Raw genomic sequence first — 26,325 nt, forward strand, 5'->3', positions numbered from 1 at the left:
ATTTTCCCAATGCTCTACAAGCATCACTAAACAAATGCCAGATTACTTATAAATTTGGTCACTCATATTCATAAAAAATAATTATATGATATTTTAATTAATAAAATACTTTTAAAATAAAATGATTCACATAATATTTTTACATAAAATGTAAAAACTAAAAAATATTTATTTCCACAAAATTAAGATGTTTATTTGGCTTTCATAAATTTTATCAAAATCAGAACACAAATATATAAACCAAATTCAATAAAATCATTTTAAATTTTTTTTTAAATAAAAAAATTTCTTAATATATTACCTACAGCAAATACAAAAATAGCTATTCCATACGTTTAAAAATAAAAATAAAAAATTTATTCTCACTATCTTAAATAAATCTGTATTGTGTTTGAAAAGATGAAATACGATTTCTATCTTACTTAGAATAAGGTCTCCCCAAACAAATATTAAAATCAAATACCTTTAATAAATAATAACAAATTGCAAATTGAGTTAGGCCTAGAAGGTGTTGTTCCATTCCAATGTCATACAAATGTTTCTTTTATTCACGGAATTCTTGAGATACCCAGAAGAGCACATTTTTCGCGTGGCTGGTCTTAGCACGGAGTTGTGACATCAATTGATTCCAGCAAGCGGGACCAGTTCAAATAATAAAATAAAAGCCACGCTAAATGTTTCGTTTTCTGCCAACACTATCTGAATAAATTTATTTTTGCTGGTGTGCGAAACGAGGGACTCATGGGCTCTGCCAATTTTAAGAACAGCGATTGACGGTCTTTCGCATTCGACAGTCAATCTGACTAACCGCAGTTAACAAAGGGAAATTTCTGCGCAGGACTCTAACCGTAGTTAGCGTAACACCAAGCCAAACTAATACAAAAATAGAGTTGTAACCTGAGAATCATATAAATATATGTATGTATAGATTACTGCAATGGCATTCTCTCCGACGATTGTCTGCAGCAGTAATCCTCGGCATGACCATTTGCTTACTCTTTGTGAGGGTCTTTACCCTTTCAACTGCGATGGCTGCAAAGAAAATGGAACCCATATTGGCCATTGCTGCACCTCCGGCTGCCAAAACTTCACGCTGCACGAAGTGTGTGGGACTTATCCGGAGGTTTTTGTTCATCCGTTTTATCCGACATATGAGTTTAGATTCAGGAAAAAGACACGGCTGAACCACGAGTGCGATGCTTGTGGGGAAGATGTAAGAGGGTTTATGTATGAAGCGGCTACGGGTAATGTATTGAGGCCGTTGAGACTTCATCCCCTCTGCCTTGCGCTTCCCACGCGTCTGAATTATCGCATACACAAGGAGCACAGTGTGAAGCTCATAATGGGGACTGGAGGATGTTTTAGTTGTAGCAGGTGCAACAAGAACAAATCGGGGTGGAGTTACAGGTGTGAAAATGTAGAGTGCAGGTTTCGGGTGGATTTGGGGTGTGTTAAAGATGATATTGATGTTCTCGGCGCTTTCTATTCCAAAGACGAAGCTTCTCACAGGCCCAAGATTATCTCTTGGAAGATGTAGAGAAATTAGGGTTTCTCATCTACGGTGCTACTACTGCTGTGCACTTATCTGTATGGATTCCTCCTACTATTAGTATTATTATTACATTTTGGTAACCTAGTTATCTGGATTTGTATTTCAAATAGGGAGCTTCGTGCTGTGGAAAATTAAAAATCTTACTGAGCCAGGCTCTTCTCCTTCGCTTAGCCCACTTGTACTATTGTATCGTATATGATAGAAATAGGAATATAGTTTCTTCTATTATTGTAACTTGTTTATTTCTTTTTGTTTTTGGTAACATAAGCTATTTTGCATCATTAAAATCAATTAAACATTGTGAATTTTTATTTTTATTTTCTATTGTTAAACAGTCAATGCCTTATCATATATAGATTTAACATTGTGAATTAATTTTATTATTATTATTTAATATTAGCTTTCAAACTCTATCACAAAACTTCATAATTCATATGCAATTATAACATTTTCAATTGTTAGAATTGAGAATGTTGCATATAATGATATTCTAAGATTGAGATTAACTAATTTTTGAATTTTAGATTAATTTCAATTTTTTTATGTGATTATTTAAGTACATTTTTAATTTTAATTTTTTTTAACAATTTAGTTATTCTTATAAAAAATTAATAATTATAGAAAAAGAATAATTTAGACTCTTTCCCTACTTTAATGAAAGAACTATTGTTTATGAAATGAAAACAATGAAAAGGAAGTTAAACTAGTATGTGCCTTGGTAAATTTATATATTTTTTCTAACATTTGTCTCAACTTTTCAAATTTTATTCTTATTGTACCTTTTAAAAATATTATTAATAAGATTAGAACTTAAAATAAAAATAATGTTCATACTTATTACCCGGGTAGGTTTGTATTAGTGGTTTCCAAGATTGACATGGTATCGTGATGTTGTTCCGTGATTACCCTAAGATGTGTGCAGACATTGTGTATTATTATTCTACTACACTAGGTTACACTAGGTTCTTGTAGCACTGGTTAGTGATGTATTTGACCATGTTCACTTATGTGTTTTAAGTGTCTTGTTATGTTGTTTGACAATTGTTATTATTGGGCCAGAAGAATTTCTTGACTTAAGGTTCTCACTACTTGGAACAAATTTTCATTACTATTAAGTAAGAATAAGATAGACCCAATTGATTCTAGAAGAGGTTACAAAGATTTTCATATTAAGAAGATAATTCATCTTTGGAGGAAGACCACAGTTAATCAAGAGAGGTTGCACTACTACAGAGTACATGTACTTACTACGGTTGTTGGAGATAATATTTTATTTTTGTCTTTAACACATGTTTTTATTTTATGAAATTTTTTAATTTTTTAAACGTGTTCCGTAAAGACAAAAGGAAAAGGGCACTATAGTTATGAGTATCAATAATAGCTTTCAAATAATAGCGGTGTCATTTCACATTTTCCTCAACTCACGGCACCCAAACTTGACCTCTTCTCCTATGATGAATTCATGGAACTGTTGCTTCTTCTGGAATCAGCGGCAAGCACTATGGGATCATCGATGGGAATTAAGGGTCATCATGTAGGTAGTTGTTTAGATTTTTTATGTGAGCATGGATCAATACAATTTTTTCCTATGCCCTAGTCATGTTCATGACCGTTCTCAATGCAGGGGTCCTTCATGAAGTGGGTTTTCCCTGTAATCCTTTGACTGCGCACTTAACTGGTGGTTGCTACCGCAAGAACTCATTGTCTACAAGTTTTTAATTTTAAATTAGCGGCAAGTTCCAAGGCAAGAATAGTGGCTGAATTTAGCGGCAAGAACTAGGACATAATCGATAGTGTGATGGAGAGGATATTAATCATGCAGAGCCTTGATCTGGCTATATGTAGGAGCATTTCAGCTATAATTTTATATGCCCTAGCTATATTTGTTGGATGTGAAGTCCAACTATCATGTCTGTTCATTTCACATTCTTCTTATTTGTCTCTTCGTCTTCTCTTGAAGAACTAATGTATAAATGTAAGGGCAAAGCCCTGTATATGTAAGCTACAATGACTAAATAATATATTTGCTCTGCTCTAGGTGTGGACGTAGCCACAGTTGTGGCGAACCACGATATATCCTATCTTTTGTTCTATTTTGTGTATTCTCAATTTATCTCCTAAGTTAACAATTGGTATCAGAGCATGTAAGATCATAGAGAGCAGAGCAGTCTATCAGAGCAAGTATTGCTATTCAGAATTCAGGGTTGAAATTTTGGGATCATGGAGGGGTTCAAGCTACGATTTCATAGGGGAGAGTGAGAAGCTAGGGCTTCCTCCCAAAAAGGGGGTTTCTGCTGAGGAGAGCTAGAGTTTCAAATTTCGGGAAGGAAGGAGATGTTGGAGAAGCTGACTGAAGAGGAGGAGGATGATCCCTTCAAGGATTGTGATCTTTCGGATGAGTATAAGAGGGCTAAATGGGGTTTCCTGGGGCTCTTTCCGTGGCTTAGCCCTTTTTGTAATTGTGGGCACCTTTGTTTGCAGCCTGACAGTTGATTATTTGCAAAGGAGGATCATGTGGAATCTGCATCTATGGAAATGGTGCCTCCTGGTGCTTAGTCTATTTTGTGGGAGGCTCATTTCTGGCTGGGTCATTCGTATTGTTGTCTTCTTCATGGAGAGAAACTTTCTGCTAAGGAAGAGAGTCCTTTATTTTGTGTATGGGTTGAGGAAAACGGTGCATAATCATCTGTGGTTGGGGCTTGTTCTTCTAGCCTGGCATTATCTCTCCGACAAAGGTAAAGAGGACAGACCATGGTTGTGTAAAGGCAGTCAAGAAGGTTGTTGATATGAAGATGTAATGCTTGCTGTTATAACTTTTGAAGGAGTTGGTGTTTATTCCAATGTGTTGTCTCCATAAATAATTTACTTGATTTCCTGTGTGATGGAGATGGGTTTGCATAGTTTGTAAAATGTTTATGCTTAATTGTGATTGTTGTATTATAATTTCAGTCTGCTAGAACCATAGAGAAGATAAGGTAAAATATATTTTCAACCAGTAAATCTTGTTAGCCTATATAAAGAGACAGGGGAAAGGCTTAATGAGGCAGTGCTAGATGCTTCATATATATGTGGATTATATTTGCAGTCCAGTGGGTTGTAGTCACAGTGTGCTCCTCAAAGTTTGTTGGCAAATGCTGGTTTTGGTTCTATTTCTCTAGATTATGGAGAAAATGTAGCTTTAGGTATCACTGCTGAGTGTGATGATTGGCATCGTTTTTCAGATTTTAGTTTTTTTTGGGATATCATGAAGAGTTCGGTGTCACGCTATAGTGGGAGTTTTTTATTTGCTAGTAATAATCTTCTATCATGAGATGGTTCCCTCCATGAGATTGGAGATGTTTTCTATTGTGCCATGGTGATCATTTTAGAGTGTTGGTATGATAGATGTTCTCTTGACAGGTTTTGCTCTTGAGAGCATGAGGTTCTAATATGTGGAGATCAAGTTGTCATGTTTTGTTCCCTAGTTATGCAGATGTGCAGTGGGAGTTTTGACAATTGATCTTGGTTAGTGCTCTTGGTATCGGGTACTTTGGCAGATTCACCATGGAGGTGCTCTTGAATACTAAGAGGCTTGGGTGAGGCTACAGTTCTCTTGGTTTAGAGAACATTTGTTGAGATGGTTTCTCTTTGGAGGTTTCAACATGAAGTCTGAATAGCCTACACTTGTGGATGGGCGTGAGTTGATTATAGACTTAGTGGAGATTGTTCTTGGAGAAGAGTCATTGAGACTTGGTGTAACCTGGAGAAGCATTCTCACTCTCCACACTTGGTCTATTCGGCAGATTTATCTCCTTGTGTATTTAGGAGATGGTTGATATTGTTCCTAATTTTAGAATGTTGGAGTTTGATCTTCTTGTTTATAGGAGCTTTCATTCATGATGTTTGGGTGTTGTAAATTCTCTCATATGGGGAGGTAAAGGAGATCATACTTGACACAACTGGGCACTTGATGGTGTTGGTAGAAAGATGAGTTACGATTTGTGTTAGTGTTCCTTCCAAGAGTTTTTTGAGGTCATCTATTGTTGTTGTACTTCATTTTTTTTTAACAACAATACGTGGTTGTTCCATGAGGACTTGGAAGATGTCATTTTTGTAGCAAGTTGGTTGCGGTTCGCAGATCATCTCAAGTTAATTCAATGCCTTTTATGTGTTGATTGGTAGATTGAGTCAACTTATAGTTGACATTGCTCATGCAATTTAAATATCCTTATAATGGTCTTCTAGTTTTTTGCATATCAATAACCTTTTGGTGTGTTTTGTTGGAAGATGGTATAATTGGTGACTTATTGTATGGGTTGGTTACGTGGTTATAAATCTATTGATGTTGTATGGATAGTTGGATGTGATTAGTAATTAGCTATGGTTGCTATTCCGGCTACAAAGATTGTCTTTTGGCAATTGCTTACCATAGGATTGGTACGGGAAAGCAGAGTTTAAGTGGGAGTATATTTAGATATGAGGTTGTAGCATGAGTTGAACTTCAAGTGGGAGATTTTTGGATGTGAAGTCCAACTGCCATGTCTATTTATTCCACATTCTTCTTATTTGTCTCTTCATCTTCTCTTGAAGAGCTAATGTGTAAATGTAAGGGCAAAGCCTTGTATATGTAAGCTGCAATGACTAAATAATATATTTGCTCTACTCTCGGTGTGGACATAGCCACAATTGTGGTGAACCACGATATATCCTGTCTCTTGTTCTATTTTGTGTATTCTCAATTTATCTCCTAAGTTAACAATATTCTTACATGGGTGTACAGGTGATTCATGACCAAGAAGAGTGAGGGGCAAAGGTAGGGTAGGATCTAAAGCTGGGTATAGTCAAGGACAATGCCCTAGAAATCTAGATCTACACATCAAAGAGCTAATAAATTTTCTTACCCATCTGTAGATCTCATGGTTTCTTTTTAATGTTGGTATTATGCAAATGTTATTATGTTTTATCACTTGTTGTGTTCACTATATGGGTGAAGTAAGAAAAAAAACCCTTTTATTTTCATTTTTAATATTTGAAACCCTTCAGCTTGTTTCCTTAGTTGATTATACTAGTTTTCCTATGACACTGAAGCTGAAGAACTGTTATATCTTTTCTTGGTTGCTTTGGCAGCAGTAAGATTTTTTTTATAGCTTCCTTATACGTGCATTTGAGTGTGATCATCTTCTTTTCTTCTAGTTTATTCTGAGACTCTTCAAATTTTGAGGCACAATTGCAGATGCAAATTTCTAGAGTTCTATTTAGCGAGCTTAAAATAATCACTCTACACCAGTTGAATTTTTTTGCATCATGCCCACAATAGTTTCTCCCCAACCATTGAATAACCCATAAGCTAATTTGTCTTGAACAATTGGGTGTTACTTTTAGATGAAAATGTGTCCTTAGCAATTGCCATGCCATGTAAGACTTCTGATCCTCCCATTTCTCCATTTATCATAGCTATCAGCTTCCCCAACTCTGGTGGGATGGAACCAGTCAAATTATTGTGGGAGATATCTAAAACATGGAGACTTGAAAGATTGCCTAATGCATGCAGAATCCATCCATGGAATTTCTTTAACCTCATAACGAGTATCATCAACTCAAAAAGCTTTCCTAACCAAAGAGACATGATCTAGACAAGAAATTCCTGGCCACATCTAAAATTTGCAACTTCTGACAGTTTTGAACAACAGGCAACAAGTTTCCCTCAAGCATGTTATCACTGAGATGAAGCTTTTTAGGTTGGCTTAGACTTCCTATCTGTGATGGAATCTCTCCACTCAAATTATTGTTTGGCAGATTCAATCTTCTCAAAGTTGAGCAATTGGTTATGCTTGATGGTATATTTCCTTTTAAATTATTTTCTGATAGATCCAAATCCTTAAGATTTTGCAAAAGACCAAAGGAATTAGGGATACCACCTCCTAAATCATTTTGAGAGTATGATAAGAACTCCAACATGGGAAGAAGCAAGCCAATCTCAGCTAGGATGACACCAATGAATCTATTCTAGGATAGGTCCAATAGTTCCAAATCTGATGCATGCACAGAAGGAATGGGAAGATAACCCATGAACATATTATTATGCAAGTCTATCCCCATATAGTAGCTTTTATGAAAGCTGGAGGGAAGTTCACCTTGCAAGTTATTGTCTAACACATAAAGAACTCACAAATATTGAAGGTCACCAAGCCAATCTAGAATGTTTCCATAAAGACTGTTGTTGGAGAGATCCAAAAACCACAAACTTAATTGTTTTGAAAGGAATGTAGGAATGGGAACCCAATATTACAAGAACCCAATTTCAATCTCTTAAACTGCATTGGATGTATCCATGTTGGCCAACATGAACAGTAAATTTGTTGTTCAAAAGAGGTAGCTCAACAAGCCTCTTAGCATTATCAAATAAATAGAGAAAAAAGTGGCCCTCTAAACTGTCGTTAGAGAGATTTATTCTAGAAATCTGACTCAGATGTCCAAGAGAAGTGGGTTTGGTACCGTTAAGTTGATTGTTATCTAGATAGAGCTCTTCCAAAGAGTGAATCATTCGTAACTCAGAAGGCACATTGTCTGTCAGCATATTAGTAAAAATACACCCTACTCTATTTCCAATTTCACAAGAAGAGTTGCAGTTAAAATATTGTCTAGTCCATTGTCTAATATTGGACCTTACCTCAATGGACCCCATGGTTTTGACCAACTAGCCATTGCAGTCCAAAGATCCACATTAAGCCACTGTATAGACTCAAACCCTAGACACTTCAGGTTCCTCCATATAAAACACCTTTCAAAACAACCAATAGGACGAACTTGGGACAAACCTATGCATACCCGCATAGATCCATGGCAAACCAGGTTAGATGGGCAACGAAAACAAGTTTTTCTTTTTGGAAGTCATGAACCCTCTTTTCTATTTCTGAATACTGTTTTGGTGGAATTCATGAGCACACCATTTAAATAAGATTTTATATATAAGTAGTTGGTAGAACTAGATCTACTTGAGAATCATGAAAAAAAGCTCCATTGCTTTACAATGGAGCCTTATATTGTCATTATTTTCAGCTAACAATGAATTATGTAGGAGACTACACCTTATCCACATTGATCATAGAATGTTTTTATAGTGCCAAAGAAATAAGAATGATTTCTTATATAATTTTACCATCTCCTTGCTTCTTCCTTTACAAGAGGCATTAATTTTAACTATTTAATTTTTGATAAAGTTTACCCTAGTTAAGAACTATGAAGTATAGATAGTCAAATAATTAGTAAAAACTATAGATGTCTTTAATATATCTATTTGAAAAATGCTAGAAGATATCAATCTAGGCTTTCTCTAATATTTTAGATAACTTATCAGAGTTTTCCCATTTATAATGTATAAATAACCATTCTACTTAACCCTTTTCCAATACTCTTGTTCACGCATTATATATGATATTAACTCTACTTCTCTTGTTAAATGGCCCAATATTTGAAGTAAATGATGCTACGATGGTATGAGCATTAGCTATGATTACATGTTTGTTGTGTGTTGGTAGTTTACATGATAGTATGTGACATTCTAATCTTATTTCACGCTTCTAGACAAATAAATATATAATTTTTACATTGTTTTTTGTACAAACCTACATCACACTTCAAAATTTAGCTATACTAGTGAATTGGTTCCTCGAACCCAAATCTAAACTTGAACCAACAACTTAGGTTTCAGACAAGATGCTTGGACATTTTGCAATCTTAATTTGTAAGTGTTGACTTCAAAGTTCCAATTGGTACTATTGCAGTTGCACTCTTGACCAAGTCACCATCATGATTGCAGTCTTTACTGTCTTTGTATTTCTATAAGTTATTTCTTCTAAAATTGTTTCTATGTTTGAATCCTAGTATATTGTTCAATTTTTGTTTTTTCATACATTTTCTATATCTAATATGCTCCTACAAAAGGCCAATAACAGATGAAGTGGGGGAAGAATTCTTTATTTTTTTTTAAAATGCTACTTCATTTGGCTATCTTTAAGGAATTTTTTAACTTTGGTAATTATGCCCTAATGACAAATAACATTGCATTATCAAACAATAATGACAAATAACATTGCATTATCACACAATAATGAAAACTTCAAAATTTGGAAGCATTCAAAGTTAATTAAATCTTGAAATTGATCTAAATTATATATGTGTCATTTTAATTTGTTTCGCTCACTTATTAATGAAGGTTTTGTTTCTGATGGATCAACTTGTAAAAGAATTATGACTTTTTTTCTTAAAATTGTGTGATTAATGGATTTTTGGACATGCTTGGGGTTTGAAAATGATGGTTTGCTGATATTTTTTATTTTAATCTTGAAAAAAATGGGTGGCTAGAATGTTCTCACTTGTTAGAAGGGATTGCATACAGGTGGTTTCGAACGTGTTTGCTACTGGAAATCACACAGCTTTGGACTATCTAAAACTACTTTTTTTGTTGAGGTAAGACAATTGTTGTCGTTGCATAAAATATGTAATGAGGTTTAAAGGGAAGGTTATAATGAAGTGTATGAAGAATATGATTAATCAATAGGTGACCTTTTCAAAGAGGAGGCAAGGGATACTGAAAAAGGCAAAGGAGCTTGTCATAGTCTGCATTGTTGAGGTTGCAATTTTCATTATCTTAGCCAAAGGGGAAGTCTTCGAGTATGGCAACATTAGGTATTATTTTTTATATAATTTCTTCTTTGCTTAAATGTGTTATTATTTTGAATGATTTTAAGGGTTTTTATTTCTTTTTGGAGAGTGATTGTTTAGTATAAATGGCTGCAAAATGGTGGCATTATTTGAAAATATGAAAAAATAGTTTACATATGTGGAAAATTTGAAGGGATTTAGGGTGTTTGAACAAGAAGCCATGGAAACTTTGATTTTTTAATGGTTGAATTAGTGTCTTTCTATTTTTAAATTAAATGTCTTTGTAAAGAGCATTGTAAATCTTAGGGAATGGATGATTTTTTAAGTAGAAATGCAGTATTTTGAAGGTTGTGCACTTCAAATATGTGAGATGATAGGAAAATGCTTTTTAGAAATTAATCAGGCTTTACAATAGCTGTTGGCATGAGTTTTTGATAGTCTTGATTATGTTATATAGTAGGCTTTACAATATTTGAGAAATTAGGTGGCATAGTGGAAAAGAAATGAAAAAATTATGTCAGTTAAATTAAATTATTTGTGAGGCATGGTGCAAATATGGATATACATGTATCCTATTAAAACATTCAATTTATGCAAAATTTTGTTTTAAGTTATCTCATTACACCATAAAAATGCAATGCAATCAAATGCATAGACATTTTTTTTCCAACATGCAGGAAGGTTTCTTATTTGGGCTAAACTCATTAATTGTTTTATAATTTGTAATACACATTACAGGGACTTGTTTTGTTCTTATTTTCACAAACATTTCACTAATGTTTTCAGAGAATGTCTAGCACAAGCTGCATGGAAAAGTAAGTCAATGTATTTTTTCTACCTCAGTACACTTCATTAACCATATTATATCACTTCTTTTTGTAGATCAATTACTTGCCACTATAGTTATTTCATAATTTGTTTGAGTGATTTTGTTTGTCACAAGGATCAACTTGACAATGCCACAACATCAAGAGTTTGATTTTTGTAGCCAATTTATTACTTTGCTAGTGTTTGAATGATTTGGTTATGTGTTTCTACACTATTTCTTTAAAAATGGTGATTGAAATCTTTGCATCATAAGTATCTATTTTTCCAACACTATTTGTAGGTGGCAGTTTCACAATATCTTTTCTTTGATCAACAGTATTGGAATTGTAAGTAGTTGGGGTTGATTATTATTATTTATTTAAATTCTCTAAGCTTTATCTTAAATGAAAGATTCTGTAGGGCAAGCAAAAGATAAAGAATAAAATCTGTTAAATTTCTTTCATCCCATGTTTGTTTTGATAGAAAAGTACTATTTAGTTTCAGTACTTATAAATTTGTTCTGTAGCACCAACGAGACTAGAAGTTATTTCTACAATGCTTTTGGGATTCAAGTGAAGCCCCAGTCTTTATTGAACTTCCTCGATGTCCAACACTTTTAGGATCTTTTCTTTACATGTCATCATATTTGAGGTACCTTTTCTAGATTTTAGACATTATTGTACTTTCAAATTCAAATACTTTGTTCAACTATTTGGTCCTATCCAAAAATTTCTTTGTACTGTTAATCTATAATATCCCCTGTTAGAACCATCAGTTAATATTAAGAAATGATTGAGTCTAATTGGTTTCTTGAGCATCAATTTATCATTGTTTATAGTTATATCCTCTGAAATAGTTCCATGGCAGGAAATACTAATGAATACATTGAAAGTGGTTTTGCACAATACATGAATGATATCAAAAAATGCTCTAATCATTGCACTTATCAATCACTCGACAACATTAATAGTTGTTTCATGGACACTATTGAATAGCTCAAATATAATTACAAATTCTATCATTGTTTGAGTGTGGAGAGCCATTGTGAGAAATGAATAAAGGATTTCTTGCTAAATTTGGAGAAACAAGGAAATTAGAGCTAATTAGGAAAGGATGAGAATATGAAAAGCACAAGGTAAAAGGTCTATATTTTTTGTAGCCTTGAAAATGCTTGTGGTTTAAATTCATATGAAATTTTTCAAATTATCCCCTCAAACATCATACCCTATTAATAATTAGCACAATGCCTAAAACCTATCTCCTTCGATAATATCCATTTGAATTGGGAAACAAACCTCACCTTGGCATTGAGCTCATTTTTTGTAACATAGACAGTATATAACATGGGGTAGATATGACCTATGGAACAGTCTTTAGCAATAAGGATGTGTCTTTTCCTTCTTTCACTTCATGTCGAGATGGTTTTCTAAAAAATTGATTCTATTAAATTCACCACCATGTTTTCATAGTTGTTCCTATAGCTTTCTTTGATCATGACTATTGCTTTGCTGATAGGACTTCACATGGGAGATTCTCAGTATTATTAAGCAACATTCTCAAAGGGACTCAATTTTGGACTAAACTTTTCTAGATAATTCTTTGGAAGGTTGCACTTCTTTTTACATTGAAAGCGCTAATTGCTAGAAAATACTTAATTTGGTAGGCTATTTATTGTAGAAAAAAAAGTGAAGGTTTAATATATTTTGGCATTAATTTTTTTATGTTATCCACATTACTGTCAATTTGTTTTAGATACTTCAAAACATGCTTGTGAGTGTTGGTCCTACATAATACTTTTTGCTTCATTTGTTGTTCTCATAATTTATTGGTGGGTTATGCTAATTAGCTTAGAAATCGTTGTTTCATTGTGTAGTCCTTGCATGTAGACATACAAGATCCATACATCCCTTTATTTGTTGAACCAAAAAATGATATGAACTTAAGGTCAAGAAGTAAGGTAGCACATTTGCTAGAGAGATATATAAACAATTGATGCAATGACATGTCATAGTTAGTCACAAGCAAGATATTACAGCAGGACAAGTGCAACAAATGCCACAATCTAAGTCAAACACGAGGAATCATAGGTGTACAGACCTTGTATAACAGGTTTATTCTACTTGTCAAAACTACACCCTATTTTTATCTAGATATTGAGATAGGTTCATAGGTCAAAATCAATTGCATAGGTTCTTCATGAATCTAGTTGTGATTAGGTTTCTCTAGAATGAACTACACAATTTGACAAGCTTCTGATTAATTCCATTGATCCACTAGACAGGGCATTGTTTTAGACCAACCTATCAATTAGAAGAGGATTAAAGCTAACGAGTCTAGTAGAGAGATCTAAATCATAGTAGTTTAATTAAGATTAATTAGTTTATTTTTGCACAGATTTATCATTAGTGTAAGGTTCAAACTAATCAATTTAGTGCAAAGACCATTTTTTAAATTTGACTAAACTTTTGTTCTTCAGGTCTCTACTAGTCCTATCATGATGGAAATAATTGAGATCTTTGGTTTCTCTATCAAACCTATCAAGCTAACTTATCATAGGTACCAAACTCGCCGCTTTGAACAATGCCCATGTGTCTTGAGTTGCTTTTACAACTCCTTTCCTGTATTGACCAAATGAAATTGAAAACCTAGAACCTTTTCACATTTAATACTATGCTCTTCTTTTGGTTTAAATGATTGAGCCCTATTTTTATTGTAACATATTATTCAAGTTGTGCCTTTTGGGTTTCCTATCATAACCTAGCCCTAATCCTACATTAATTTCAATGAATTAGCTTAAATATTCGAATCCATAACCATCTGTCACCTTTAAAGTTTTGGGTGTGGCATTGTTCTTCCAAATTATTCAATTGCTAAAAATAATATCATTGAAATGAGAGTATACCTGAACACAAAGGCCCAGTTGTTAGCAAACTATAGAATGTATTCCATTAATCTCACGTAACAGTGAGCACAAGAGAAGAAAAAATTGTCTTCTCCTTCAACCATATTCATTTCCTGTCCCTGCCATACAAAAAATAGACTTATCACCCACCACAAAAGCTAAATTAATTTTGAATCTTCGTATAGGATAATTTTTGGAAATAAGATGTTCATGTTTTATTATGAGGACTTGAAGAACTACAAAAGGTACTAAGATTGATGCCAGATTGATGCTTCCCAAAGATGTTGTTAGGGCTCTTCGGAAAGAGAAATGAACATTTCACTACATTTCCCTCAGATAAAACAATGCCAAAACCCTTGTGGTTTTGATGTGCACTATATTTCTGAATACCTCCATCACCCATCCCAAATAGAGTATGAACCCCATTATGCTCAGGGTTGCATATTTCTGGTTGCCCAATATCCAGAAAAAAATCCATATGAATGCAATAAAAATGACCTAGTAAGAGGGGTGTATTAGCTCCGGGTATTTCTCAGTTTCAAACAGAGCCTTGGGGAGCAGCTTTGATATATATTTTATCATGCAAGTGGCATTGGGAAACGATTTATACATGAGAGGGTTTTGAAATGTGCATGTCCATTGTCTTACAATCAACATCCTGATTGTAGACAAGATATGCACAATCCATTGAACTTCTAATCATTAGACATCTCATTAGTCATGTGGGAGGTAAACTCACATGGTGGTTGAAATTAGAATCATAGTCACAATGATCAGGCACAGTATTGGAGCTGAGGATTAGAAAATCATTTTATATAATGTGATTCCTACAAACCATTTTGCTAGATTTGGATTACAATTTGTTTCATTACTAAATTTTTTTCTTGTGGTTGTGAAAATTTGTTCTTTATAAAAGAATCCTTTTGCAAAGAAAATTTCTTATTTTCTCTAGAAGAAACTCTTTTCTTATTTATAGGTGTAGATCTAAGTTACAAATTGTCATCATCCTATATAAAGTTATTACTCTGATATTGCTAGTTCAATATGCAAAAATGGTCAAATGAAATTCATTGGGTCTATAGATAATAAAAATGTTGACCTATCATAGATAGTTGATTGGTTGAAGGTAAATTGTGTCTTTGCAATCTTATTTTCCAATGGTGCATTTTGATGTATTTCAGTTTTGTATTCTTATGTTTATCGTCAGTGAAGATGCTTTCTTATTATTTGATCACATGCTTTCCTATTTGTTGTGGTTCACTTCATACATTGGCTTACTATAAATTGAATTTTTTTTCATCTTGCAGGCAAGAAGAGTATTTAAGGTTTTCTAAATAAAACTATCTCACACAAGGTATTTATCAAATCAAAATTAAATACAAGATCTAATGACTATGGTATGAGGAGATTGTACATGTGCATGAGTTTGGACACATGAATGACAACTCCATTTCTTCATTCTAATTATTAGAATGATCGTAAACTCTATCTAGTTTGTTATTTTTCCTATTGAGTGTCATAGTCTTCATAATCCTTTTTTTTTTTGTAGCTTGCTATTTCGAAATATTCTTGGTGTCCACACAAAATAGCAGACAAGTATTTATGTTATTTTTTGTACTCCTGATATCATTTTATTTAAATGAAATAGTAAATAGAATTTAATATTTATCTCATAGAGTAATATTTCATATCATCATTAATATGATTAAAATACTAAACTGGTTAGTTTTAATTTTATTAAGAGTAATTTACACTATTTATGAAATGTCTTTGTGACTATGATAAAACCCTTGAAATTAGAAAATACCTTCAAAAATCTTACCTTACAATGATACTATGCATAATAAGTCAGATAGATACATTAATCTTACCTTTGGGATATTGAACCAAGATAATCATAAGGTTTGAGGAGAGATTTTTGAAGAGAACTATGTTTCTTAGATGGTGCTTAGGTACAGTTGTATGATGAGATGGTGGAGATGGTGCTTATCTATGGTCACATCCTTTTTTTGCTATAGAATTGTGTTAAACAATGATACAAATGATTCTAACATATTATCTTGAGTTAGCTAAAGAAATAAAAATATAAAAATTAGATTTTGCAAATTTTGATTTTCTCAAGTTGCAATCACAAGCTCTTGAAGAATATATACTATGCGAGTTAAAAACTTAGCACACTTATTGTTGATAGTACATGGTGGATTCAGGAAAATAGGACATCGTCATCATCTGAATATTTAGATGAACGAGCACCAAGACCTGCTCTAGGTATGAATGCATACTTCAATGAAATGATATACTGCACTTGCAAAAGGTGTGAAAATAGGAAACTAAAGAAGCAACGACTTGTTGGTATCCATAGAATGAAATACAGAGTTTATATAGAAGAGGTACATTGTAATAACATATCTTATAATAACAATTCATATGCATATTGTTTAATACTTTATTTCTAATCATTCATTTGATTTTTTAATTTATGAAAAGCCACTTCCAACTCCAAACATCATTGAAGAACCTATGAATGATATTGATGATAGCATCCCAAGATGAAGAGCAAGATACAATTATGGATGAAAATACTTCACAAATAAATGAGGTTGGAGTTAATGAATTTATCCAAGACTTCTACACATCTTCTGAGGAAGTTATTGATTCACCCGTAGCTTAGCTAGCTAGGATACCTTTATTTATAAATGCAAACACTTCTATACTAGCGACACTTATGTTATTGTTGAACTTGAAGGTTACACATGGATTGACAAATACATGCTTTATTGACATATTAAGGTAGGATATATATTGCTATAAATCAGTTTTCTTTGGTGTCTTCATTTATTTAAGTATTTTGTATACTTATAAAAAAAAAAATTCATCATGTAGGCTTTTGGCAAACAAAATACTTCCAAAGGACAATAAGTTGCCTCATTCTCATAGAGAAGTATCTTCAATGATGAAAGACATTAGAATGGAGTAAAATATATATGATGCATGTCCAAATGACCATATATTGTACTATGGAAAGAATGCAAATTTGAAGCAATGTCTAGTGTGTCACACAAGTAGGTATTACCAAGATCAAGTGTCCAAGAAGGTTCCACATAAAGTATTACGGCATATTCCACTAAAGCCAAGGTTTGAGAGAATGTTCAAATGCGAGGAATTGGCAATATATATGAATTATCATGCAAATGGGAGAAGTCAAGATGGTGTCATGCGTATGGCTACAGATAGAAAATATTGGAAAGAGATTGAGGAAAAATGGCCACATTTAAGAAATGAGCCAAGGAATGCAAGGATCTCTTTAGCAATGGATGGTGTCAATCCTTTTGGAGATCTTAGAACAACATATTCTATATGGCCAATTTTAATTATTAACAATAATCTTTCGCCATGGATGGAAATGAGAAAGGAGCATGCAATGTTAACTCTTATCATACTAGGTATTAGAACATATAAATTCAATGCTTTCTTGAAGATTTTATACAAATACTTCATTTTTCTTGAAACTTGATAATTTTTTTGTTTTTCTTAGGGAAGTATCAAGGATATGGATGTATACATGGAACTCTTCATTGATGAGCTTCATGAACTATGGAATGGTGTAAATATGTATGATGTATCAAGATCAATCAATGATAGAAACTTCCTCTTTCATGCAATATTGATCTAGAAAATTCATGATGCCCCTGGGCTCTCTATTTGTTGTGGTAATATACGAAAAAATTCAATTTGTAATTATTATTTTCATTGTGCCATTTACTAACTCTAATTTTCCTTCTTATTTTAGAGCTACAAACAAAGGGGAAACATGGTTGTCCAACATGGGGGCCAAAAACCTTACACAAGTAGTTGAAAGATCCCAATAAAACTGTCTAATGAGTATAGACATTTCTTACCACAAAATCATTGCTATCAAGTGTGTGAGAAAAGAAAGTTCAATGGACATGAATTGGAAACAAGAAAGCCAAGTAGAATGAACCTTGGTAGGTGGAAAGTGATGTATGACAAAAAGGAAGGGGCGAGAGATTCCACTAGGAATGAAAAGACTCTCAATTTTCTACAAATTAGAATATTATGAGAACTTGCCAATAGCCCACCTATTTGATACTATGCACATTGGAAAAAATGTGGTAGAATGCTTATGGAAACATCTAAATGGAACCAATCATGAAGCACAAATTAAGTTGCAGAAGGACCTGCAAGTTGCCAATATCATGACAAACATGGTGTTACACAGAGACAACTCATATGCGGATGCTCCATGGACTCTTACATCAAGAGAGAAAGATAACATCATTGAAACAATGAAAGTGATTAGATTTCCTTCTAGATTTAGTGCATCATTAAAAAACTTATTCACAAGAGATGGATCATATTTATCAGGCCTAAAATCACACAATGGGCATAATTGGATAAAGATAACTTTGTAGTATGTTACAAATATTGGAAACCTAGTTAGAAATTTGCATATCCAAGTGATAATATCAGCTCATTCATATTTTAAAATGGTTATTCATCAATGGTTGTGCAGTATGTGTTGCCTACAACAATAAGAAGCAGTTTTGATCATGATGTCACATTAACAATATACAAATTTTCGAAATATTTAAGATATTTTGAATCAATAATGCATAATAATATATTAATCTTATCATTCGGTTTTGAAGATATCAAAAATCTTTATCTAATAATTGCAAATGTGTGTAGGTGGGTCTCATCTAAAGAGATACATCAAGATGACTTGAAGTACTGGAAAAGGAATATTTCACTGTTGATGTGTGATATTCAAATGTTCTTCCCTACCAATTTTTTTAATTCTCAAGAGCACTACCTTGTACACATAGTAGAAGAGATTGAGTTATGTGGTCCTATTCATATTCAAACAATGTGGCTAGTGGAGAGATATATGAAGGTTTTAAAACAATTTGTTAGGCAAAAGGCTCGACCAGAAGGATCCATGGTTGAGGGGTATGTGGTTTTCCAAGAAATGGTTCATTTGAGTGAGTACTTGCCTCAATTGCACCTTGAAGCTCCACAATAATGGAATTATAACCAACCTCTATCATTTGAAGGAGAAAAATTAGAGGGGCAAGGGACATCAAAGAGGATAAAAGGTATGCAATAATGTTGAAGCAATAATTTTATGTTAAATTTAACAATGAAAGAATTTAAATAATTATTAGTTTATTGATCAATTTTGTTTATCATTGTAGATGCTAAAGAGTGGGAGGCATTACATTTGTACATTGCATACAATTCTGACTTTATGTTGGAATGGATGGAGAAGTATGTTGAACAAAAGAAATTAGAGGATGAAAAGGCATGGGCCAACATATTTAATAAACATACTCAAAATAGTTCTCAAGGGCTACCTGCAAGCCATAAAAGAAGATGGACATACAGATGCTCATGGAATTGGCTAAAGACCAATATTGAACATGAGGCAACAAAAAAGAAGAATAGAGTGACACCACAACAATTAAACTTTGTTAAAGGATCAGTGAATGGGGAGGTGATTCACATATATTAGCATATTGAATACATTTACTATGTTTTAGTTTATTTTTTGTATAATTGAATATAATTAGTTGTTATTTTAATGATTTTAGGTAAAATATTACAAAGCAATGTGGAATCTTGGTCATCATTTTCGCATTAGAAAAGTTGATGAAAAGAGACAAACCTATGATTGTGGTGTTTCAACATCATTTGAGGTGGAATGTCATTCACATGCAAATGATAAACAACTAATCACAAGTACACTTCAATATTATGGAGTGTTGGAGGATATTATAGAGCTTGATTTTACGTCTTTCATGAAAGTTGTTTTTCGTATTCAATGGTACAAGCTAATCAAAATAGGTGAAGATAGAAAAATCTGTTTGCACGATAATGGATTCTATATGATCAATACTTCTAGGTTTGAAGCCACTTCTAAACCTTATGTGTTTCCAAATCAATGTGACCAAATATTTCTCATTCCAAATTTAGAACATCTTGGTTGGTCATTGGTTATTGATTATGATCCAAGAGGGCAAAGAGTAACATCTGTTGAAGCAGAGGACCATGGTTTACTTGAACATGTAGAAGTCCCACTTGAAGACATAGATGACCATGATGGTGATGATGAAAATTTTATTGTCAATGATACATATGACCACGATGATTTTAATGAAGTGCCTGAAGCACATGAGGAACCACAAGGACACCAAGTCCATGAAGATGATGACTTCATTGATTTTCATTTACCTATAGCTGAAGGTGATGAAGACCATGAAAGTGATAGTATTAATTTATTTGTTGAGTTAGGGCCTAGTAATGATGGGATATTTATGCCATCAGATGAGGACATTGCATGTGAGGATGATATGGTTTGATAACCATGCTCACTTTAAGATTATTGTAGGTAATAAATACATTAATATACACTTGTATATGAGTATAGAGTTTAGAATTATACACAAAATGTAGTGAACAATTACTAATTTGATTTCTATTTTAGTGGATGTTTGTAATGTCAATACATATAACTTCAATTTTTTTCAATTGGATAAGTTTATGTTTTATTGTATTCATATTTTTGAGGACATTGCATGTGAGGAAGAAATGGTTTGATAACCATGCTCACTTTAATATTATTGTAGGTATTAAGTACATTAATATTAAATATTTAGGAGTATTGAGTTTAGAATTATACCAAAATGTAATGAACATTTAGTAATTTGAAATAATTTTTATTGGATGTTTATAATGTCAATACATATAACTTCATTTTTTTTCAATTGGATAAGTTTATGTTTAATTTTATTTATGTTTTATTTCTTCAAGAATTTATTTTTAAAATAGTTTTATGTTTGGTGGAGGCACATGATATACCATGACACAAATTCTCAATTGAATTTCTAGGAAACTTTACACAATCAAAACCTAGGAACTTTATGCAATTACCACCTCCTCAAGATACATGTAATATAAAAAACTCAAAAAAATGCATGTTGACCATTGCTTATGTTGAAGATTAATGAAATTTGTATATGTTATTGTTAATGGGGCACTAAATTTGAATTTGTTACTAATATTGTTTGCATATGTTCTCTAATAAATATTTTCTTATTTTTATTATATTTTCATTGTGTACATCTTCAAGAATGTGGCCCAGAGTGCTACAAATTCTTCTGTGGGGGATCCATTGATTTTAAATGCTTTAGTTGAAATGTGTAAAAATGGACAAGGGCAACAGATAACGATGATGGTGCAGGAGGTAAGCTTGAAAATTATTGTTTATAATATCTGTTATCAAATGTTACCTTTTATATAATGTTATTTTATATCCGTGGAATGTAGACCATTTCAAAAGTCATTCCAATCCCTATTACATCAGTTAGTACATCCAGTACTATACCAGTGGTAAAATATGATCAAGATTATTATGCATTTAATAACCTCATTTCACTTTATCTAATTACTATTTTTTGTGCTTTTTTATACACAAGAAACTTGGAAAGTAAGGGATTCAACTATGCCCACCAATACATCTATTGGTATGCCAAAGGTAGGATGACATGAAATTTTTGAGTAAGCTTGATTAAAATATTTAACTTGTTATACCATCAAAATATTTATATTTGTACTTGTAGAATATATCAAGGACAACTCCAACAAGCATACAATCTACTAGTGTACAAGCTCATGCTATACCCTCTATGTGTAGAACAAAAACACCTATGACAAGAGTTGGATCAAGTGCAAAACCTCATAGCAGACCATCTACATCTAAAACAAATGTTCTTAACAGACCTATTGAATATGAAATGACTGCCCCTATTAGGAGCACATCAAATGTGAGTTCTTTAAGATTTCTTCCACCTACATTGGAACAAGTTTCCTTAGAGAGTAATAGAGACTCACAATTCCATCTTTTACATAATGTTATTTTATATCTGTGGAATGCAGGCCATTTCAAATGTCATTCCAACCTCTATTACATCAGTTACTACATCTAGTACTATACTAGTGGTAAAATCTGATGAAGATTATTATGCATTTATTATTTGCATTTCAATTTCTCTAGTTACTATTTTTTGTGTTTTTTTATACACAAGAAATTTGGAAAGTAATTGAATTGAGCATGTATTCTATTGGTATGTAGGATCCAACTATGCTTACCAATACATCTTTTGGTATGCCAAAGGTAGGATCTCATGAAATTTTTTAGTAAACTTGATTACAATAATTATAACTTATTATACCATCAAAATATGTATATTTGTACTTGCAAAATATTTAAGGGACAACTCCAACAAGCATGCATTCTACTGGTGTAGAGGCTCATGATATATCGTCTATTTCTAGAACAAAAACACCTATGACAAGAGTTGGATCAAGTGAAAAACCCCATACAAGACCATCTACATTAAACACTAATGTTTCTAACGGACCTGTTGAGTTGCAAATGAATGCCCCTATTAGGAGCACACCAAATGTGGTTTCTATAAGAATTCTTCCACCTACACCGGAACAAATTTCCTTAAGGAGTAATAGAAACTCACAATCAAGAATGCTAAGGATGTTACCAAATACTCCTAAAAATATTGGAATCAGACAATAAATGATTTAAAAAATTCAACTATGTGAAAAGGCATTACTGGAGACTATAGGGACTACCTCAAATGAATAGGTAAAATTGCATAGAGATATAATACATTCTTGTTCATGTGAAGTTCATATATTTTGTCAGTACTATAGATTTCAATTATTGTTACTTTTAAATTTTCAGAAATTGAAAGGATTGGTTTGTGCATCATGGAATGTTAGATTTTATTTATTAACTATAATATGACTTCAGATATTTATTAACTATTATTGTAATTGTCTTTCTTTACTTCTTTACTTGAGAGTATAAGTTTGTGTGCTCCAAACATAAGTTGTTGCATATGAGTGTTTCATCTTTATATTATTTTACTTGTAGATAGACATGCCTTGCAGAACTCTATGTATTATATATATTTTTCAGATGTAAACAACGAATCTGAAACTTTCTATAACTCTTAGTGTAGTAGTAATATTTATTATATATGTGTGTATATCAATGTTGACATAAATGATATAATATACTAACAAGTATTCCTTTTTTGGCACATGATTATCTCAAAATTAATTCTTATCCTTCGTATATTATGTTTGTTAGCATTGTCTTTTCTTTCATTGCTCATTTATGAATAATGTCTTTGCACTTGTTCTGGATTTGACAATAGTTTAATATTTTGGTCGGGGTTTAACTGGTTTCATAATTTCATTATAAATACAGGAAGTAAATGACCAAGTGAATGATGTGCTTGTAAGGGGATTTGCCTCAACCCCCAAAACTACAAAAGTATCATTAGTAACTACAAAAGGATTGCAAGAACTAACAATATTGCTCACCTCTGAAGGAAATGTGTTGAAGGATGAAACAAGCCTAAAATACTTTCACTTTATATATCATCTTGCGGAAAATTTATTTGGAGATACCATCCACAGGGATTGGAGGAATCAACCTAAAGATAAAAAGGAAGAACTCTTTAATGACGTCATTACAACATTTGGCGATCCTGATTTTAATAGAGATGTTATTCTAGATATTGCATGTAAGTACATACACTCAAAAAGAGATAATTTAAGGCTAAAATTGGTCAAAGACTTGAAGTATCTGCGTCCAACTTGGATCACAAATCAAGTGACATGGGATGAACTTGTGAAAGATGCCAAGTTTAAGAGGAAGGTCGATGACAATCCAAACTACAAGGCATCTATACAAGGAAGTAAAAGATGCCTTCATGATTCAAGGAATGCAACCAAAGTTCGAGTGTCAAGGATCAATTCTCATAAATTAGGATCTGGTGGATATAATAACATTCGTGCTAGCATGGTAAGTGAATATTTAATATATTATATTCACTATCTCAGTAATAAGTTTTAAAGTTAATTCTATTGTGTTAGTCATTGTACCTTATAAGTTTGTTTCTCTTTGTCAATATAGGTTCACCATTTTGAAAAGGAAGTAGTAGAGGAGGAGTTAAAGTATGCTCTCCTACATGGTTCACAAGACCTTCAACAATATATGATTGATCGAGGGGACAAATTAATCAACAGTGATCAATTTGATGTATGTAATTTATATATTTTATGACATGGATTAATTTAATTGGATAAATTATGTTTTAATAGTTAAATTGTTTTGTGTATAGGAAGCCCAAAAGTCAAATTTGTCAACTGAAGCATCTGGTAGTGAGCACGAAGATGAGATGCATTCATACGATGCAATAAACGTTCCTAAAACTTAGAAGTCAACCATCATTGAATCTCAACAAATGGGAGAGAAGAATAATGACGAAGATGTTCAATGCAATGAGCAATCTGAAATTACTATTTGTCTAGTGCTTCATAGAAAGAGAACAAAAAGGAAACAGATGGATACAAATATTTTGTAGAAGATAACATAAAAATAGATTAAATTTTATACGACTTTGCCTTTTACTTATAAAAATAATGTATGCATTATTTCTAGGCTTTGTTTCTGCTAGTGTTATTTGTGCACGTTGTGCTACATTCTGTTCTTGGAGTTACAAAAAAATTTAATAAATATGTTAAACTAATGAAGTAGCAGTAATTTGTGGTGTTTGAGAACATTTAGTTGGTAATAGTCTTTGAACTCTTTGCATATAACATATCTATTCGATTGTTTTAAACACATTTTTTCATTAAATTGTTGAGGTTAACACATATTAGAAGAGATCAAGGTAATATTGCTATTCGTTTCTATTATTCTTTTGGGTCAGTATGGGAGGTAAGTTGAAAAGAGTTGTAATTTTATTTGGCTTTGACACATTTTTATTTCTATTATAGATCATTTGGTTAAGCTCTCAAATGAGTTTGTGTTGACTTTACATTCATAGGAAATATGAAATTCTACCTATATGAGGCACCAGATTCTATCAATTATCTACCTCTCTAGTGGAAAACACTTCCATACTTCTAAATTTTAGAGAATATATTAGAGATACTCATACAAGGCTGAGCACTATAGAGACTAACCAAGATATAAGTTGTGTGACTAGGTTGCAATAAATAGGTAAAGAATTTCTGGAAAAGTTCAAATAGGTAAGCCATTTTGCATTCTAATTAGGGCATTCTATAAACATATCTTTTTTTTATAATAACAAATGGGTCTATAACCCTCTCCCTTATCATTGTTTGATCTCAAATGGATGAATTTTGACTTGTGTTTACTGCAAGTTTCCTTGGGAGATGATGGGTAAAATACAAATGGGTTATGTGAATTAGGTAGCACATTCAGATTGATACAGACAGCAACAAACCATTTCAGGGAGTTATATGTTATTTTAGATTCTTCAACTATGACGTATATGAGTTATTTATGAAGTTTTTGGAAGTCATAGTCAAGTGCATTGTTATTGGGAATGATTCTGAAAGCTGATTTTTATGGACATAAAATCTGCACTTTCCAATTATAAATTTTGAAAGAACTTTATACGGTATGTTCGGGTTCTATGTGTTTGTTACAACACTTAGCTATCTACATTGGGTTTCATGTCGTCATGCACTCAGTGATCATATATTTTCACAAAAGATCTATATTTGTTGACTTCATTTCTTAATTCAAGTTTTGTTATTCTTCTTAGTTCCAATTCTTATGATCCTTGTTTACAAATCTTCTACCCAAATTTAGGCATAATTCACAACCTAGAGGAATATTGCAAGAATAATAATTCAGGGGATGAACTGAGAAAGAGAAAGACATCAATGTTGGTGAAGATTTGAAGGCATCAGCGTGGGTGAAGATTTTTAAGGCACTTATGTGTGTGAACTGATGATATGGACTGTGGAGATAATTGGGTAGGGGTATAACTGGGGAAGAACTAAATTTTGGTCAATAAATAATTCACTTTTTTCCTGATTAAAAAGAGACCTAAAATTGTCATTAATCGAACAATTCTCTATCTTTTGGGCCTATATTGAATCATTGAGATCCCAGTCCCCCTTTCCTTTTTCATATCACTTAGTAGAATTATGTTTCATGAGTTCAGGTTCGTCCATTTAAAGTCTATGATGGTTGGTGCCCTGTTGTTGGACTACAGGGGAGCTGTGTTTCGATTAATCTTTGTATGTAGGTGCCATAATCACATGGTGTCTATGAAGGTCTAGAAGCTCAAGTGATGCATTTTGTCAGAGCTTTTCTACAATTATTGATCAGAATTTAAGAGGTTAAACTATGAGGCATCTCTTGCAAAAGAAAGAGAAAGGGCTAAAGTGTGTTGTCTTAGAAGAATCATGTTTCTGATTTCAGATCCTTAGAGGGCTTCTGTGCTAATATGCTTACTTGAAAACAAAATATGAATTTTTTTTCAGCCATAAAGTT

General features: G+C 32.6%; 1 protein-coding gene across 1 annotated transcript; it reads left to right on the forward strand.

Moving 5' to 3' along the window:
- The first annotated feature begins 937 nt into the window (after positions 1 to 937).
- Positions 938 to 1,537, forward strand: LOC149540551 (uncharacterized). The gene has a single exon (XM_089802707.1). The coding sequence runs from the start codon at positions 938 to 940 to the stop codon at positions 1,535 to 1,537; it is 600 nt and encodes a 199-aa protein (XP_089658833.1).
- The last annotated feature ends 24,788 nt before the right edge of the window (positions 1,538 to 26,325 follow it).

This window comes from Cupressus sempervirens, chromosome 9 (assembly GCF_028749045.1).
Source record: "Cupressus sempervirens isolate cs-2001-9-10 chromosome 9, ASM2874904v1, whole genome shotgun sequence".
NCBI classification, from domain to species: domain Eukaryota; kingdom Viridiplantae; phylum Streptophyta; class Pinopsida; order Cupressales; family Cupressaceae; genus Cupressus; species Cupressus sempervirens.

What these genes read in the sequence shown, in the direction of transcription:
- LOC149540551 (XM_089802707.1), top strand. Translation starts at nt 938, where the DNA reads ATGGCATTCTCTCCGACGATTGTCTGCAGCAGTAATCCTCGGCATGAC.